Source organism: Herpailurus yagouaroundi, unplaced genomic scaffold (assembly GCF_014898765.1).
Source record: "Herpailurus yagouaroundi ecotype Mexico unplaced genomic scaffold, PumYag 160, whole genome shotgun sequence".
NCBI lineage: Eukaryota > Metazoa > Chordata > Mammalia > Carnivora > Felidae > Herpailurus > Herpailurus yagouaroundi.
The window spans coordinates 21287351-21303167 of NW_024412401.1; the positions used below are offsets into that span (position 1 = coordinate 21287351).

At 51.5% G+C, this 15817-nt stretch overlaps 1 protein-coding gene across 2 annotated transcripts in view; it reads left to right on the forward strand.

The window, feature by feature from the left end:
* GLIPR2 (GLI pathogenesis related 2) overlaps positions 1-12362 on the forward strand; it is a 19991-nt gene extending 7629 nt beyond the window's left edge. The window contains exons 2-5 of one of the 2 annotated variants that reach the window (XM_040481673.1): positions 1798-1906; positions 2255-2358; positions 4270-4347; positions 10813-12362. In XM_040481673.1, the coding sequence (XP_040337607.1) occupies positions 1798-1906; positions 2255-2358; positions 4270-4347; positions 10813-10973 (452 nt within the window). In that variant the 3' untranslated portion in view covers positions 10974-12362. The remainder of the gene's footprint in view (positions 1-1797; positions 1907-2254; positions 2359-4269; positions 4348-10812) is intronic. The other variant, XM_040481674.1, reaches the window with a different exon arrangement.
* The last annotated feature ends 3455 nt before the right edge of the window (positions 12363-15817 follow it).

Sequence of the window (15817 nt, forward strand, 5' to 3'; positions counted from 1 at the left end):
CCCCCCGCCCCCCCCCCCCCCCCCCCCCCCCCCCCCCCCCCCCCGTGTTTGCCTCCCAAATCCTGCCATTCAGCCCTACCTCCCCCTGCCGGTGCCTTGCTGTGACCAGACCTCACGGAAAGGCAGTGCTGGGCCCCCAGGGTCCTAACTCTTCGGGTCATTGGAACCCCCTCGGGCAGCTAGCCACCACCGGCATTGCCTCACCTCTCATGGCCGCATTTAGCCTAGAGCTCCCTGAGGGCAAGCCTTCCTTCTGCTTCTCCTTAGAGACCCAGTGGGATTAGATCCGAAGCCCCAGGGGACATGGGGAATCTGGCTGAGGGAGGGGAGGAAGATTCCCTGTTGGGTCATCTCAGCCTCTGGGCCGAAGAAAAGAGCAGAGGAGAGGAGAGGACAGGCAGCCTGGTGAATGAGCTGGGGGCAGGGACGGGAGTGGCGCTTCTTTCAATCCTCCACTTTATTCCTTTGCTGCCCACAGCCAAGCCTCAGGGAAGGGTCCCGCCAGATGGGACTAGCTCAGTGTCACCCCGCCCTCCCCGCCATGGCTCTTACTCATAACCCACCCAACTCACCCCATTTCACAGAGGGGCACTCCCAGGTGCCTAAGACTGGTGCTCACTGACTTCGCAGTCAGCCCGACTGGCTCCTGTACAGGCATCCTTGGGGCCTCAATCCAAGGGGCCACCTTCCCCATCCCCCGGCCCACGTTAGGCTGCTTTTCTCCAAGTTCCCCTTGCCCTCTGCTCACCTTCACCTTAGCCCTCTCATACTCTTTGCTAGTGTCTGTGTACAAAGCTGTCTCCCTTCTGTTTGCGAGCTCACTGAGGGCAGGACATTTGTCTCTGGACCTCTCACACATAATCCAGGACCTGGAGTAGAGAAGGCGCTCAGAGAGCAGACAGACAGATGCGTGGATGATGGGTGGCTGGCTGGCTGCTGCTGCTGCTGAATAGATTATGAATCAGAAGATGGATGGACGAGTGGCGGGGAGACGGATGGAAGGTGTGGGATGGATGGGGTTCCATCTCAGATCCAAACTGCTGTGACTTCTGTCTACTGTTGACTCTGCCTTCACCCACTTCTTCTCTCCCTGAATCCAGCCTCCTTCACCTCGTCCTTTCTGAGGTCATGACCCAGTTGGGCCCAGGCTCTACCTCTCCCTTCAGTGCACCCCTGGAAGGACCCCACCCTGCTCCCCAACACCACCACATTCTTTTCCACTCTGTCCCTCACCCCACCTCCCTGGTGCTGTCCCCCCCCTGCTCCCCTTCTTCACCTGTCCCTGTCACCCTCACCACAGCCAGGCCTGTTCTTCCCGGTCCCCACCACATCCTGTGGGTCCAGGCTGAGATATCCAGTCTCCACACATTTTTTCCCCAGCGGTTCCGGTTCCGTTGCTCACTGTCCCGCCCACACCCCCCTGTGTCTTCTGTGCACCTGCGGCCCATCCTCCACCCAGCGGCCAGCAGAATCTCTCAGAAACACAGATCTCAGGAGCCCAGCCCCCTGCGCCCATTCAGTTGCTTCCCATTGCCCCGATAAAGACCCAAATCCCTAATGTGGTCCATAAGGCCCTAGGTGACCCGTGAGGTGCAGACGCGCGGAGATGTGGAAGGTGACCTCAGGGGTATGAAGCAGGGCATCGTGGTTGCTCAGTTGGCCCCGGTGCCCAAGGGCAGCAGCGGCCGGTCCCTTTAGCCTGAGGGTTGAGCTGGGCGTCACTCTGAAGCCTGCCATCCTGCTTTTGGTGGGTCTTTTCTCTGCACTGAGACATTCTCCGTTTTGAAATTATTGCAGCTTCCAAGCAGTTTAATAATGAGGTCCTGAAGGCCCACAACGAGTACCGGCAGCAGCACGGCGTCCCCCCACTGAAGCTCTGCAAGAAGCTCAACCGGGAGGCCCAGCAGTGAGTGTCCCCAGAGGCCCGGGTGACTCTGATCTTTCGTGGCACTGTGGCTGCAGTCGTGGTGGGGCCCTGGGGTAGCTGGACGGACATAGGACTGGGGGGCAGAGGCAGCCAGGCTTGAATAATCCTTGAGCCACTTAACCTAGGCAGGTCCTTTTCCTCCGAGCCTCAGTTTGCTTCTCTGTGAAATGAGACTGTTGGGGGCTCAGAAGAGATGCTGGCACGATGCTCCTGATTTGTGCAACTAGCCTGGGGCAGGGAAGGAATCTCAGCCACACCAGTTTAGGGCTCATACTCTGGGGTTCCCTGGGCTGCACCCGCTCTGAGGAAGTACATGGACTCTGGCAGGTATTCGGAGGCCCTGGCCAGCACGAGGATCCTCAAGCACAGCCCGGAGTCCAGTCGCGGCCAGTGCGGAGAGAACCTGGCATGGGCCTCCTACGATCAGACAGGTAGGTCACTTTCTCAGCTGCCCCCCGCCAGCCCCCCCCCCCCACCGCCTGAGCTGGGCCTGGGACATCCAGTATTCAGGCCCCTCCTGGCCCCAGCACCCTCCTCCGTGTGGCCTTGGTGCCAGCGGCCCAGAGAGAGGCGCCCCAGAACCCTCCGCCTCTGTTCCCAGGGGCTGGTCACCACAAACTCTCCGATGGCCGGCTCAGGGCCAGTCCTGTGCTGGGTGCCAGGGACACAGAGATGAGTCAGACTGCCCAGCCCTCCCCTTCGGAAGAGCTCCCAGCTGAGGAATGGGGGCGGGGGAGACAAATCCATTTCTGTGCCCTTTTTGTACAGGGTTTCAGCATGACCCTGGGGGCGCCTCAGTATCCCCAGCTACAGAAGAACTGTACTTTCTTCACATTTTTCTTTAAGTGTTGATGTATTAACTTTTATCACCAGAAAAATGCAATTGAACTTTTTCCATGTTAGAAAAAAAAAAAAAAAAGAGACAGTTCCTCCATCCAAGGTCACAGCCTGGAATGATGATCCCCCACACTGACCAAACATTCTTGAGCTTCCTGGCTCGGACAGGGCTGTCCGGCTTTTTAGGAAAATGCTGGAGAGAGCTACTGTGCCCTCTGGGGCCTGACATTCCTGGGAGTTCCCTGGGGGGGGGGGGGGGGGGGAAGGCCCTGTGGGCCTCCCAGTTTCCCCAGAGCAGCGGGCCTCCGGGAGAGGTGTGCGCATGCTCCCCAGGAAGGTGGGCGCCTTTGGCCTCCTTTCCAGGCTCAGGCCACTGGCTTTGGTGGGCCTGGGAGAGAAGTCTCACCGAAGGGGTGGGAACAGATGTGATTGGTTCCAGCCTTGCGCTGGCTCCCCGTGGAGCCTTGAGTGAGTCACTACCCTCTCTGGCCCCTGTTTTCCCATCTCTGTTTCATTAGGCTGTCTTTATCCCCGCCCTGGATCTTCTGCAGCTTTAAAAAAATCCCAACACCCGGTTCCTCCGGAGATACTGATACAGGCTGTGGCAGGCCCCAGGCCTCAGCAACGTTTCAGTGTTCCCCGGGTGAGGCCAGTGTGTACCCTCTGTTGTGTAAGGTCTTGCTACTCAAAGTGTGGTCCACCGGCCAAGAAATGCAGACTCAGAGCCTTTACCCTCGACCTCCTGAAGTCAGAACTTTAACAAGCGCCCCAGGTGATTCACGCACAAATCACAGTTCAGGGTGGGACTAACTGCTGTGGGATCTGAGGCTCCCGGCTGTGGTCCCGACACCAACAGCTCCCAGAGAGATGCTGGGGGTTTTCTCCTACCAGCACCTGCCCGGCGGGGGCCAGCCGATGCTCTAGGTGAGGACCCTTCTGCCTGCAGTGGAGACCCTGGCCCACCAGCCCAACTGCCTTTCTTCCTGTGGATATTTCAGGAGACAGACTTTGGGTGGGATGAGGGCAGAGTCTCCCGAAAACTCAGAGCATCATTAGAAGCCCTTGGAGTACGTTGCAGTCAGCCCTTGTACGGAGGCCAAGAGAGAGGAAGGCCTTGCCTAGGATTACATAGAAAGTTGGTGGTAGGGCAGGGACACAGAGGCAGTCCTCCAACCCCAGGCCAGGGCTCTTCCCAATCTCTAACAAAGCTCTCTCTTCAGCCTAGATACACTCCTGGGCAGGAGTCCCTATCTCGGCTCACTGGTGCTTTATCAGACATCTAACTGTGGGGTGGGTGGTTTGGGGTTAACGGGAGAAGATGGAAGGAGTAGTGAGTGAGTTGATTTTCCTGCTGAGGTGTTGGGTTTTTTGTTTTTGTTTTTTTTTTTTAAGTTTATTTATCTTGAGAGAGAGAGAGAGAGAGCACGTGCTCTGGAGGGGCAGAGAGAGCCACCCAGGTGCCCCAATTCCACTGCTGAGTTTTAAGCAGTGTCTTTTCCCTGCAGGAAAGGAGGTGGCTGATAGATGGTACAGTGAAATCAAGAACTACAACTTCCAGCAGCCCGGCTTCACTTCTGGGACTGGTGAGTGATGGGATCACACCAGTGGCCTGGTCCTGGGCAGGGTTGCACTTTGGAAAGGAACTAACGCTCTGAAAAGCGGCCATTTCCCTCCTATTTTACCTCTTCCGTATTTCTCCTGTATGACTTTGCCCAAAGGGCAAAACTCTCTTTCGCCATCACTTCTCCCAACACGCACACATCCCCCTCCATCTGAGAACACCCGAGCCATGGATTCCCTCCCCACCAGCTCCAAGTTCTCCGGATGACTAGAGTGTGTGTGTCACAGGAGGCTGTGGATTTTAACCGCTGCTCAGTGCTTGCTCCCGGGAGTGGCGCTGTGGCCCATCATCCTACCACCAGTCTTGCTCCCCTCCGATCCAGCCTGGGCCCACAGCCAGAATATTCGAAAGCCCTCTCTTCAGGAAAAGGGCCAAACTGCTCACTCTCTCCTCCTGGTCTTAACTCCCTCCCCACTCACCCCCTCCCCCAAAACCCTTCCCAAGTGCTTCCCACACCTACAGCCTCCCAGCCTCCCCCTTCATCTTCTCTCTCCAGTTTGGGGTTCAGGTGAGCAGAGAGCCTAGATCTGCTCTCGGCTCCAGCACTGTCAGTTGTGTGAACTTGGGTTGACTCCCTGTGCTTCCCCTGTCCCGGAGGGTGAGGGGCCAGGTGGTGGCCTTTAGGGGACATTGAGAGCTGGTGTTTAGATGCGGGGAAGGGCCAGCTGTGGGACCGGCATCGGCTTTTCTGCGAGGCCTCCAGAGTGAGCGGTAAACATTCAGCTTACTACAGCCCCACCAGCTGCTCTGTGCTCTGGGCTCCCTCCTGCCCCTCAGCAGGCTTCCCTCACCTGACACCCTCTTTCCTCAGAACCGACTCAGATCGACTTGCGGCCCAGGATGCGTCAGAAGGGGCTGTGAGTTTCTCTGACCGAAAGGCACCAGGGAAACTGAAAAGGGGGTTCTCTGCCCACCCCCTTCCCTCTCCCCTCCCCCATCCCACCCATGGGTGGGGCCACTATGGCCTCTCACCCCCTGGAGCATTCTTCCGAAGCAGGAAGTGACACGCTGTCGGAGCCAGTCACTGTTTCCTGTGGTTTGCTGCTCACCCTTTTGGGCAGGGGTTCTTTCGACAGCGTAGGCAGGACTGTGGGGCAGAGGTGGAAGCATCTGCTGAGGCATTTCTCCTCTCAGCTCCCCGGGCTGGGGACAAGGAGGCCGCTGTCAGGGCCCTAAGTAAGAAATGACTGTTGGATGGCAGTTCAGTTGAAGGGGTGAGGAAGGGAACAGGAACAGCTTCCCACCAATGTTTAAGGATGTATGTGCAGACCTGTCTTCTTTTCATAAAGTTCGGCGTCCAGAAGACATTTTATTTCAGAGCGTCTGGATTTGCTTACCCCGTGAGCAAGACTCACGAGCAATCAGACATGTATCAGAGTGAGTTATTAGCGTTGCTCACGTGCGTGGCACTTGACAATTATAAAGTGCCTCCACAGCCACAGCCACGTGAGCCTCACGACACCATTCGTAGGCGGGGCTTTATTCTACCCATTTTGCAGAGGACGAAACTGAGGCCATAAAGAGGAAGAGTCTTCTTTTATATCTCCTATCCTCAGTCTGATGCTTTTTCCATGGCCCCTGCTTCAAGGTGGGAATCTCACAAGGGTCAGAGCTGGGAATGGGACTCAACTTTCCTTGATCACTGACCGCCTGTCCAACCTATTGACCCACATCTCCCAGCCCGAAAGAGGAAAACCTCAGAGCAACTAGCCCCTATGCTGTCCCAGGTGCTGGTGGGCAATGCCCGGGGGAGACAGCCTGATCCTAAGACAGAAGCACAGCTTTGGACGGTGTTATAGTCAGAGCCTGCAAGACCCTTCAAGATCCTGGGGCCCATTCCCCGTGCCTCAGCCTCCCCAGAGCTGCTGTTTACAGGGATTTCCTGGCCTGAGTCCATGATGTAGGGGAAGGGCCTTTGAAATATCCTATAATCTATCCCCACCCACCTTGGGTCAGCATCTTGTGACAAAGGACACAGTTCTGTGCTATGTGTTGTGTGGAAAGAAATGGTTTCTTGCAATTCCTTTGTTATTTTCTGTTTTAATGAGTCGGTTGGTTTGTTTATTCTGAGTAAATAATACTTTTACATGACATGAAACTTGCAAACTGTATAAGGTAAAAAAGTCTTCCTTCCATCCCTGGTCTCCAGAACTTTCCCTTCCAACCAGTGATACGAGTTTCTTGGGTATCATTCGAGAGTTGTTCTGATTTTATACCAGCGTTTGTGTAAATATGTTCTCTCTTTCCCTTTTTTTATGTGTCAGATATATGATCTGTTTTGCGCTTTCTTTCTTCATGCAGCAGATTGCCAGAGATTGTTCCCTATTAATACAAAAAGAGCTTTTTCATTCTTTCTTACTGTTTTACGTTATTCCCTTGCAAGAATATACTGTAACGTATTTAATATGCTTTCCAAATGTGTATTCTAGCAAGCTTGGGTCCATAGCAGAAAAGAGGATGTGATCCCTTTTGTGGGGGGTGGGGAAGAAACTGTAATTGATTTAGTTAGAAACCACTGTGTATCTGATGGTTGCTAAGGAAGTCATGTTCTTTAACTCATCTCTGAATACCCATACTTAATTATCTCCGTAACCAGAGACCTCCCCAGCCAGAGGAAAAATTACTTAGTCTCATCTGTTTGGAAAAGGCTTCCACAGGCATGCAAACTGCTGATGTGCACCTTGTGTCTGTAATCACTTCCTTGGCAACCGGTGGATAAATGGCAGTTCGTCCTTGTCTGGGCAGCAGAGAGAGTGAATGGTCAGTAGCCAAAGCATGTGGTTCTCTTGAAAGAAAAGGCTGGTGTGAAAAAGGGCTTGAGCCTTAATAAAAAGGCAGCTTTTAGAAGCAGTGACATCTGGCAAAGTTGCCGAAAGCCTGGAGCTGTGACTCAAAAGTGTAAGGACCAAGGGTGAATTGGCAAGAGGTGTTTCTCCTCTATTTTGAGGTGAAAATCAGAGTTTCTTGGGCATTGGTTAATACAAGTCTAAAGATATGTGATAAAGATACATAATTGAGCCTCGGGTTTCCTTTCCTTTAGTTCTTGCTTTGATTTTTATCACGGCAACTCTACTCATCAGTGTTTATGTTTGGTTATTTTCACAATTTAGTAATCTCAAATCTTTTATGGATGTAGACAAAGCAAAAAAGTATACCTAAATTTAATAGTTATAAAAATGGAGTTCAACCATAGGGCAAAACACACAATTTAATCAATGAACCTTTTTTCAGTCCTTACCATACATGAGACACAACGGAAGATATCAACTGTCGGGTTGGAAGAGTGTGAATATCTACTGCTCTTTCCCTTTCCTTTCTTTCTTTCTTTCTTTCTCTCTCTCTCTCTCTCTCTTTCTTTCTCCTTCCTTCCTTCCTTCCTTCCTTCCTTCCTTCCTTCCTTCCTTCCTTCCTTCCTTCCTTCCATTTTGTGGTAAAATATATTTGCCATAAAATTAACCATTTTTAAGAATGCAGTTCAGTGAGATTAAGTACATTCACATATTGTGCAACCATTGCCAAGAACTTTTCAGTCATCACAAATTGAAACTCTGAACCCAATAAACAATAACTCCCATCCTTCCCTCCCATTTCCCCACCCTTAAGCTCTGGCAACAACCACTCTTCTACTTTTGTGTCTATGAGTTTGACTATTCTAGGTACCTAATATAACTGGAGTCATTAATATTTGCCCTTTTGTGTCTGGCTTATTTCACTTAGCATGATGTCCTCAAGGTTCATCCTCAAGGTAGGATGTACCAGAATTTCATTCCTTTTTGAGGCTGAATAGTATTTTATTATATGTATGTATACAACATTTTGTTTATCCATTTATCCATTGGTGGATATTGGGTTTTTTCCCCTCTTTTGGCTATTGTAAATAATGCTGCTGTGAACATTGGTGTACAAATATCTGAGTCTCTGCTTTCAGTTCTTATGGGTTTATACCTGGAAGTGGAATTAATGAATCATATAATAATTCTATAGTTAATTTTTTGAGGAGTCACCATACTGTCTTCCACAGTGGCTGCACCATTTTACATGCCCATCAGCAATGCATAAGGGTTCCAATCTCTACGCATCCTCAACAATATTTGTTATTTTCCTCTTCTTTAAGAAAAAAAAATAATATCCATCCTAATGGACGTAAGGTGGTTCCCCTCTTTCTTTCTTAGCTGCCTTGTGGGAAACTTAGCTCCTCTGATCACAATTTTCCTCCTTCCCTCTGTCTCTTCTGTTCTTTATCAGTTACTTATTGAGCATCTACCTGTGCCAAGCTCCGTGCTAAACACTGGGTATGTTGTGGTCAATACGAAAGGTGAGGTGCCCACCCTCAAAGAGGAAACATAGTCTCTTCAGTGTTGTTTTAGCAAATGAATGCCATTCTGTGATATGGAAGTAAATATTGACTTGTCAGAGGATCTCTGTGAGTCCTCAACAGTGAAGGTGGGAGGGATAAACTCCCAACCTCTACTCCTAGGAGACAGAAGTATTAATGGTCATTGAGCAAAGAAGCCACTATAGCAACTCTTTGACCCCAAAGCAGAAGGGGAGTTGGAAGCTGAGCTATATTAAAAGCTCGAAAGAAGCAGTGGGTGAGGGGCAGGGAGCCTGAGATGCTGAGCAGCTTAGCAAACCATAGAAGTGTCTGGAGGGTCAACAGTAGCTTGAGAAGGAACTGGGCTGTTTGGCACAGAGCAAAGGAAATTGAAGGAGGCTCTAACCTGTCAAGGTCTCAAAGAGCTCAAAATAGAAAGCCTGCACTTCAGTGAGGGCAGAACCCAAGTCTAAGATGGTTCTTCCATATGCCTTTTCATTCATTCACTCATTTGATTCATTCATTCATTCATTCATTCATTCATTCATTCAACAAAGGTTTAGTTTGTACTTTTCATGTGCCAGGCTGTGCCAGGGTACTGAATTTACTGAAACAATTTCATTCTTGCCCCTGTGAGTCTCCTAGCCTAGTCAAAGAGCCAAGCAGATTAGCAAGAAACCAAACACACATAACATTGCAAATGGTAAGAATGCTGAAGGGGAAAAACAAGGTATGATAAGATGATCTCGGGAGGGAGGTGTTCAGGAAATGAGTCACTGTGAAAGGCTTCCCTGCACAAGTGATATTCAGGCTGAGGCCTAAGGGACAAGATGATGTTGGTCATCATCAGAGCAGTCCACACAACGGCCAGTGTGTGTAAGGGCTGCATGGTGGGAAATAACCTGATGTGCTCAAGGAATGGAAAGGAGGCCATCAGGCCAAAGCCTTCACTTTCCTCACTTTTATTCTAGGTGCAATTGGAAGCGGTTGAAGGATTTTTAAGCAGGGAAGTAAACAGATATGTCTGAAAACAGTTACTCCGACTACTTTGGTAGAAAATGAATTAGAGGAGGCAAAGGCAGATGCCAGGGAACCAATCAAGGGCTATCCCAGTGGTCCAAGTGAGAAAGTTTGTGGTTGAGACCAAAGTTTGGGGAGTAGATGGACTTAAGATATATTTTGGAGTTCAAATCTTCAAGATTGAATGATGCATTGTTGAGGGAGAAATGTGGGAGAAGGAGGGATACAGACCAACCCCTAGGGTTGTGTGCATAAGGGGACCATTAATGGAAATGGAAGGGAGGAAGAGGAGCAACTCTGGTGGTGGGGGAATGGGGAGGGCGGGGAACCAAAATCAAGGATGAGGTTTGGATAGGTTTGCCTATGAGTCATCCAAGTGGAAATGTCAAGTAAGTAGTTGTATCTGGAATACAGAGATTTGGGCTGGAGAAATACATTTGGGAGCCAGGGAAAGATGAAATTACCTAAAGAGTACAGCAAGAAAAAAACAGGGAGCCCAGGACTGAGCCTTGGGAAGCACAAGCCCCTCCAACATTTACAAGTGAGATGGAAGAGGAGGAAGAAGAGGCGGTGAGATGGGGATGCCCGGAGAGGGCAGCGTCGTGGAAACTAAAAGAGGGGAGTGCTTCGAAAAGGGGAGGAGTCGACCCTATTAAATGTTCCTAAGATGTCAAGTGAGATAGAGACAAAAAGGGGTCTTTGGGGAAGAACATGGAGACAGATCATCAGTGACCCTGAAGACTACAGTCTGCAGGGAGGGGTGGAGTCAGGTGCTGGTAGGGTGTCATCCTAACTGTTGGGCTCACTCAGCTTTGTCGTGATCTCTGGGAGACCATGAAACCCTTGGGCATCGAGAATTGGTGGGGTGAGGAGGGTGAGCCACATCTCTGTGTGGCTGATTGAGAGGACGTGACGCCTCAGAAAATCAGGTAGGCGGAGCGTTCTATGTCTCCTCCCTCTGATTGGTGTGCGTGAAGATGAAGCCTCCCAAGCCTTACAAGACAGTGCAAGGCTCAAGAATCCTTTGAAACATCCTTCTCCAGATTCTGCTAACTGACCTGTTTCCCTCTCCCCCTGCCTGTGCCCCTATAGGACACTTCACGGCCATGGTGTGGAAGAATACGAAGAAGATGGGAGTGGGGAAGGCATCTGCAAGCGACGGGTCTTCCTTCGTGGTGGCCCGATACTTCCCGGCAGGGAATGTCGTCAACCAGGGCTTCTTTGAAGAAAATGTCCTGCCTCCAAAGAAGTAATTCATTAAACGTAATGGGAAGGTGGCAGACTGAGCGTGGATACGAAGTTCCTGGAACAACAAAAACTCAGCAGTGTGTCTGTCCCTGTGGGTGTACGCGCTTGGTGTGTGTGTGATGCATGTGTGAGTGTCTCTTGCACCACACGCTTGGATATACGGTTATGCATGAACTTATTCTTATCAAAGGAAGGAGCCAATGAAGCCTTTATCCTAATGGTTACCTAGACCACAATAATTTGGACTTCAGGGGGAAAAAATCAACTTTAAAACGTTTGGTTGGTTTTTTTTTTTTTTAAGCAAACTTTTTTTTGTATATTTCTTATAATATCCATCCCTGGTCTTTTTCTATTCCAAATGTTTGCGATGCTTAGAAGTGAAGTTCATTTTGTGTGATCTTCTTGCATTGTAATCTACTTTTGGTAGATACTTAGGAATATTAAACTCGCGTGTAAATGTAACATAAAACAGCTTTAAACACATAAACATAAAGCAGCTTCCATTGGAAACATGGGGCGGGCAGCAACTCCATTTCACAGCATCGTTGGGATTTCTCCGTTGTAAGACATGATGTCATCTGCTTGCCTCCTGGAATTCTCTGCTGGGAATGCCAAAGAACAAATGGAGAGAAAATTTTACTTCCTTGCATTTTCTACCTTTAAATAGCAAACTAGCGCCACTACCACCACCCTTGCCCCCTCCCACCTTTTTTCTTAAAATCCTCTGGCATTGAAGAGCTCAGTATGTGCCTTCTGGTTTCTAAGGCCTTGGGTCAGGCCCGAAGCTGCCCCCTCCCCCACCCTGGCCAGGTGGCCCAGGGCCTGTTCTGGGAGAAAGCCCCTCACAAGGCCTGGGCTCACGGCCAAGCATCCAACAGATGAAGTCAGTGCGCGTGGGGGTGAGTGTGAGCTCACCAGGGCCCCCAGAGGAAGCCCTCCAGCCTCTGCCCTCCCCTCACACACAGGGCGGGAGCCGGGCCTGTTCCTGGCGGCTGTGGCTGCAGCTGTGCTGGCGGCCCCTCCAGGAATGTGTGACAGGCCCAAGCGTTCCAGGGAGATATCCCGGGTGGGGGGTGAGAATCGCCAATTGGCTTCTGTGTTTTGCCTCAAACTACACAAAGTTCCCCTGAATAACAATCTCACATGGTCCATGTGGGAAGAACCAACCCAGATGCCAGGCTGAGTGGCGTGAAACTGGCATCTCGAGTCCTAAGATAGCAAGGGTGGGAGTTGGAAGGCTGCCGGCTTAAAGACAGATGTCTGAGCAGGCCAGTCAGGAAACGTGCTTCCTGAAGGTCTGTGTTACACTGTGAACACAGCCTCATGCTGTGCCCTTCGTTTCACCCAGGGATGTTGACTAAGACAACAATAAAATCTTTTTCTTTGGTGTAATATCTTCCATGTCATTCGTGCCCGATTCTTAACTGGTGACTAAGGTAATCATAACTGTCGGTTCCTGCCTCAGGTAACTCAAGCTTCTGAATACCTCCAACCTCTCCCCTGTACTTGGTGCCTCTTGGGCAGCCATGTTTTGATCCATGTGACCCACCCTCACACAGCTGATTGGGCTGAAGTGGACACGTGATCCAAGGGCAGCCAATCCCTGGGCTGACCATGGACCAGGAATTTAGCTAAGACCTGAGGAGAGAATTTGCCGGTTGCACCGAAAAAATTCAGATGCCATGGGTTTGAATGAGGGCCATGGCAAGCCAAAACTATACGCAAGCCAAGTTGCCAGTTGAAAATACATAGACGTGAGAAAGCCAGTTGTTAGAGGTACAAAAGAGGTGGAGTGAGCTTTCTAGCTCCAGGCCAGATCTGTGCATCTTTACTTTTTTTTTTTTAAGTCTTTTTTTTTTTTTAATGTTCATTTAGCTCTGAGAGAGAGAGAGAGAGAGAGAGAGAGAGAGAGAAAGAGCGTGAACGGAGGAGGGGCAGAAGGAGATGGAGATACAGAATCCAAAGCAGGTTCCAGGCTCTGAGCTGTCAGCACAGAGCCTGACACGGGCTCAAACCCACCAACCGTGAGATCATGACCTGAGCCGAAGTCAGACGCTTAACCAACTGAGCCACCCAGGGGCCCCAAATCGGTGTATCTTTAAAACACACCCCTCATCTTCAGGGCTTCCCAACAAAATGATAATGTCAACTGCTGTTCTCCAGAAGGTTAGAATAGTAGGGTCCCCTCCCTGAGGGAGTCTTATTCAACCAAATAATGAGCTGGTCAGAAAGCTGAGGATGGGGGGAATAAAAAGACTGGGCTGAGTCCACACCTGGGCAACCTCCTTGAGCAACAGGGACTGAATGACCAGTCAGTGAACTTCCTGGTGGCTCCCAGGGACACCTTCCACCCAATGCACACACATAACAGGGGGGTGGATGCTGGCATGCAGCCAGGCTCTTGAGGTTGGAGTCTGTTTCGTCAGTTGGCTGGAGAAAGAAAAAAGCTGACCAGAAGAGCACTCTAGGCTGAAGAAAAGCCAGGCAACAAAGCTGGCTGAGCGGGTGGGCATTGATTTCACTTCTTTAATGGATCTCTTAAAGACAGCAACTCCCAAAATCAATAAGAGCCAAAGACAAGCCAGATCGCCAGTTCTCCTTTGTCGCCAGAGAGCAGAGGAAGGAATTAGGAACCCTGGCTCCAGCCTCTAGCCCTGTGCTCTCAGAGTTGTGCTCCCTTCCCCACTCGGGGCTGCAGCCTGTCGGGCTGTACCAGGTCTGGCACAAAGAGTTAAGTCTACTGGATCTTCTCAGGTCCCGTGACACCCCCTGTGCCCAACTTTCGTAACTGGAGAGACTTCCTGCCCTGGTGTTCTGGTGCCTGAAACAAACGTAAAGGGGCCCGGCCACCTCCTCCACCAAAATGCCCCTAAGGCTGAAAGATGTGGGGGCAAAGGGGTGGATGCAACCACAGGCCTGACCCCACCCATCCTCTACTGGTTGAAACGCCCCTGGAGGTGAGGTCTGCCGGCCTCTCACAAGGGCAAGCCTAGATGCCAATGGATGAAAAAGCGGCCGGCATCAACACCAAGAGGTCTCACCTGCACCCAGGTGGCAGCCACCTCTCGCGAGATCAGGGCTGGTGAAGCATTTAGAGCTCAGTTAGCCTCACATGGAGAAAACGGACAGAGAGAGGCCCACCTAAACCTCGAGGCTAGTCTGGTGGAGGGGCTGAAGTCAGCCTTCTTTTCATGGGAAAAACAGAAGTTCTTAGCCTTGTGCAGGGATAGGTCAAGAGACTGAGTGCCTCTATTCCATTCAGGTATCAAGGTGAACACATTCAGCATTCAAACGTAAGTACTTTTAAATACTTTTCAAGCTGCCAAAATCCCCAAAGAAAAAGCCAGGTCTAAACTGGAAGGATGTGGTGCAGAGACGATGAATAAGTGGACCAAGCCGGGCAGGGGAAGAGCCGGCAGGCTCACGCTCCCCACGCTCCAGGCAACACTGGTTTCCTAGTGGGGGCGCTAAGGACGACGTAAGGGTCAGGAGTGGGGCTCCGGGCCCAGGTCCTCTCTATGACATCTGGCCATCCCCGCAAATGCCTGCGAGTTGAGCCCCTCGCTGGGGGCCCCCAAAGGCTGGTGCGCGTGGGGCCCCCGGGCTCTTCCACTCTCCGCAGGAGCCGGGCACTCGGGGAACCCCACGCCCGCCCGGGTTGCCGAGGGGTGACGCCCCGAGTCTGAGACGGCTTCTCCCCGGGGCCGCCACCTGTAAAGCGGGCACCGGAGGCCGGGTGGTGAACGTGGGAGGCCCTGCCACCTGGCGGCCGGGCGCGCGGAACCCCGGGGCAAGAGGGGGCGGGGCGGGGCGGGGCGCCGCTTTCCCAGCTGGAGCCGCTGCGGTTGCGAGCGAGGAGCGGGCCTCCGTGGCCGGAGATGGCCCTCCAGCTCCACCGCGTGGCCGGACGGGGCTCGGGGAGCCCGCCCCAGAGGGGACGCGGGATTCCAGACCCCCCCACCACCATCACAAGCCAACCAGACGAAGAGAGGCATTTAGGAAGGGAGCAGCCAAGGACACCAGCCCTGGGCGAACTAATAGATTAATAAAGTAACGGCAGCTAACATTTATTGGACGTTTGCTACCCGCCAGACGTTGTGCTTAACACTGTCTAGTCATTTTCTGATTTAAACTCTTAAGGATCTTTGAAGCAGGTACTATTATTCCCATCTCACAGATGAGGAAACCGAAGTTTAGAAGAGTCTGAGCCACTGGTCCAAGTCCACGCTTGATAGAGAGAGCTGACCCACCGCAGCTCCCAAAGCTGCATGACTGTAGACTTGGAAATGTGGAGAGAAGGTCCCAGTTTGCTGTGGAACTGAAATAATCAGAGCTTCAGAGGCCCTCCCATCCCCCAGTGTGTGGCTAACTCCTGTATCCCTGCTCCAACTAGTAGCCTCTGTCTCTCCATTTTAAAGAAAAATGGTGTCCATGGCTGCAAAGGTCAGAAGGCAAAGGACAGAGCCTGAAATTCTCTGATGGCCAGGAGCCTTGGCAGAGAAAGGGACCTCGAGACCTGAGAACCAGAGCCTGGGGAGAGCTAGGGAGTTAGGAGCTTCCTGGAAAGGTAAAGAACACTGAGTTAGAGAAGGCTTGAGTTCCAGGCCCTAGTCTACTTCCAACCTGCTGTGGGATCTTGAGCAAGTCCCTTCCCTTCTCTGAGTCTGTTTCCCTCCTATCCATGGGGATTCTTCTAAATCCAAAAATCTCCTTTCTTCCCTCAGCTTCCCCTCTTCTCTTCCCATACCACCCTCCACCCAAACTGGCTCTAACATTCCGGATATAACCTTGAACTAAGTTTGGAAAGTCCCAGATTAGAGCTGCAACCCATTCTCCTGAGCTCTGGGCC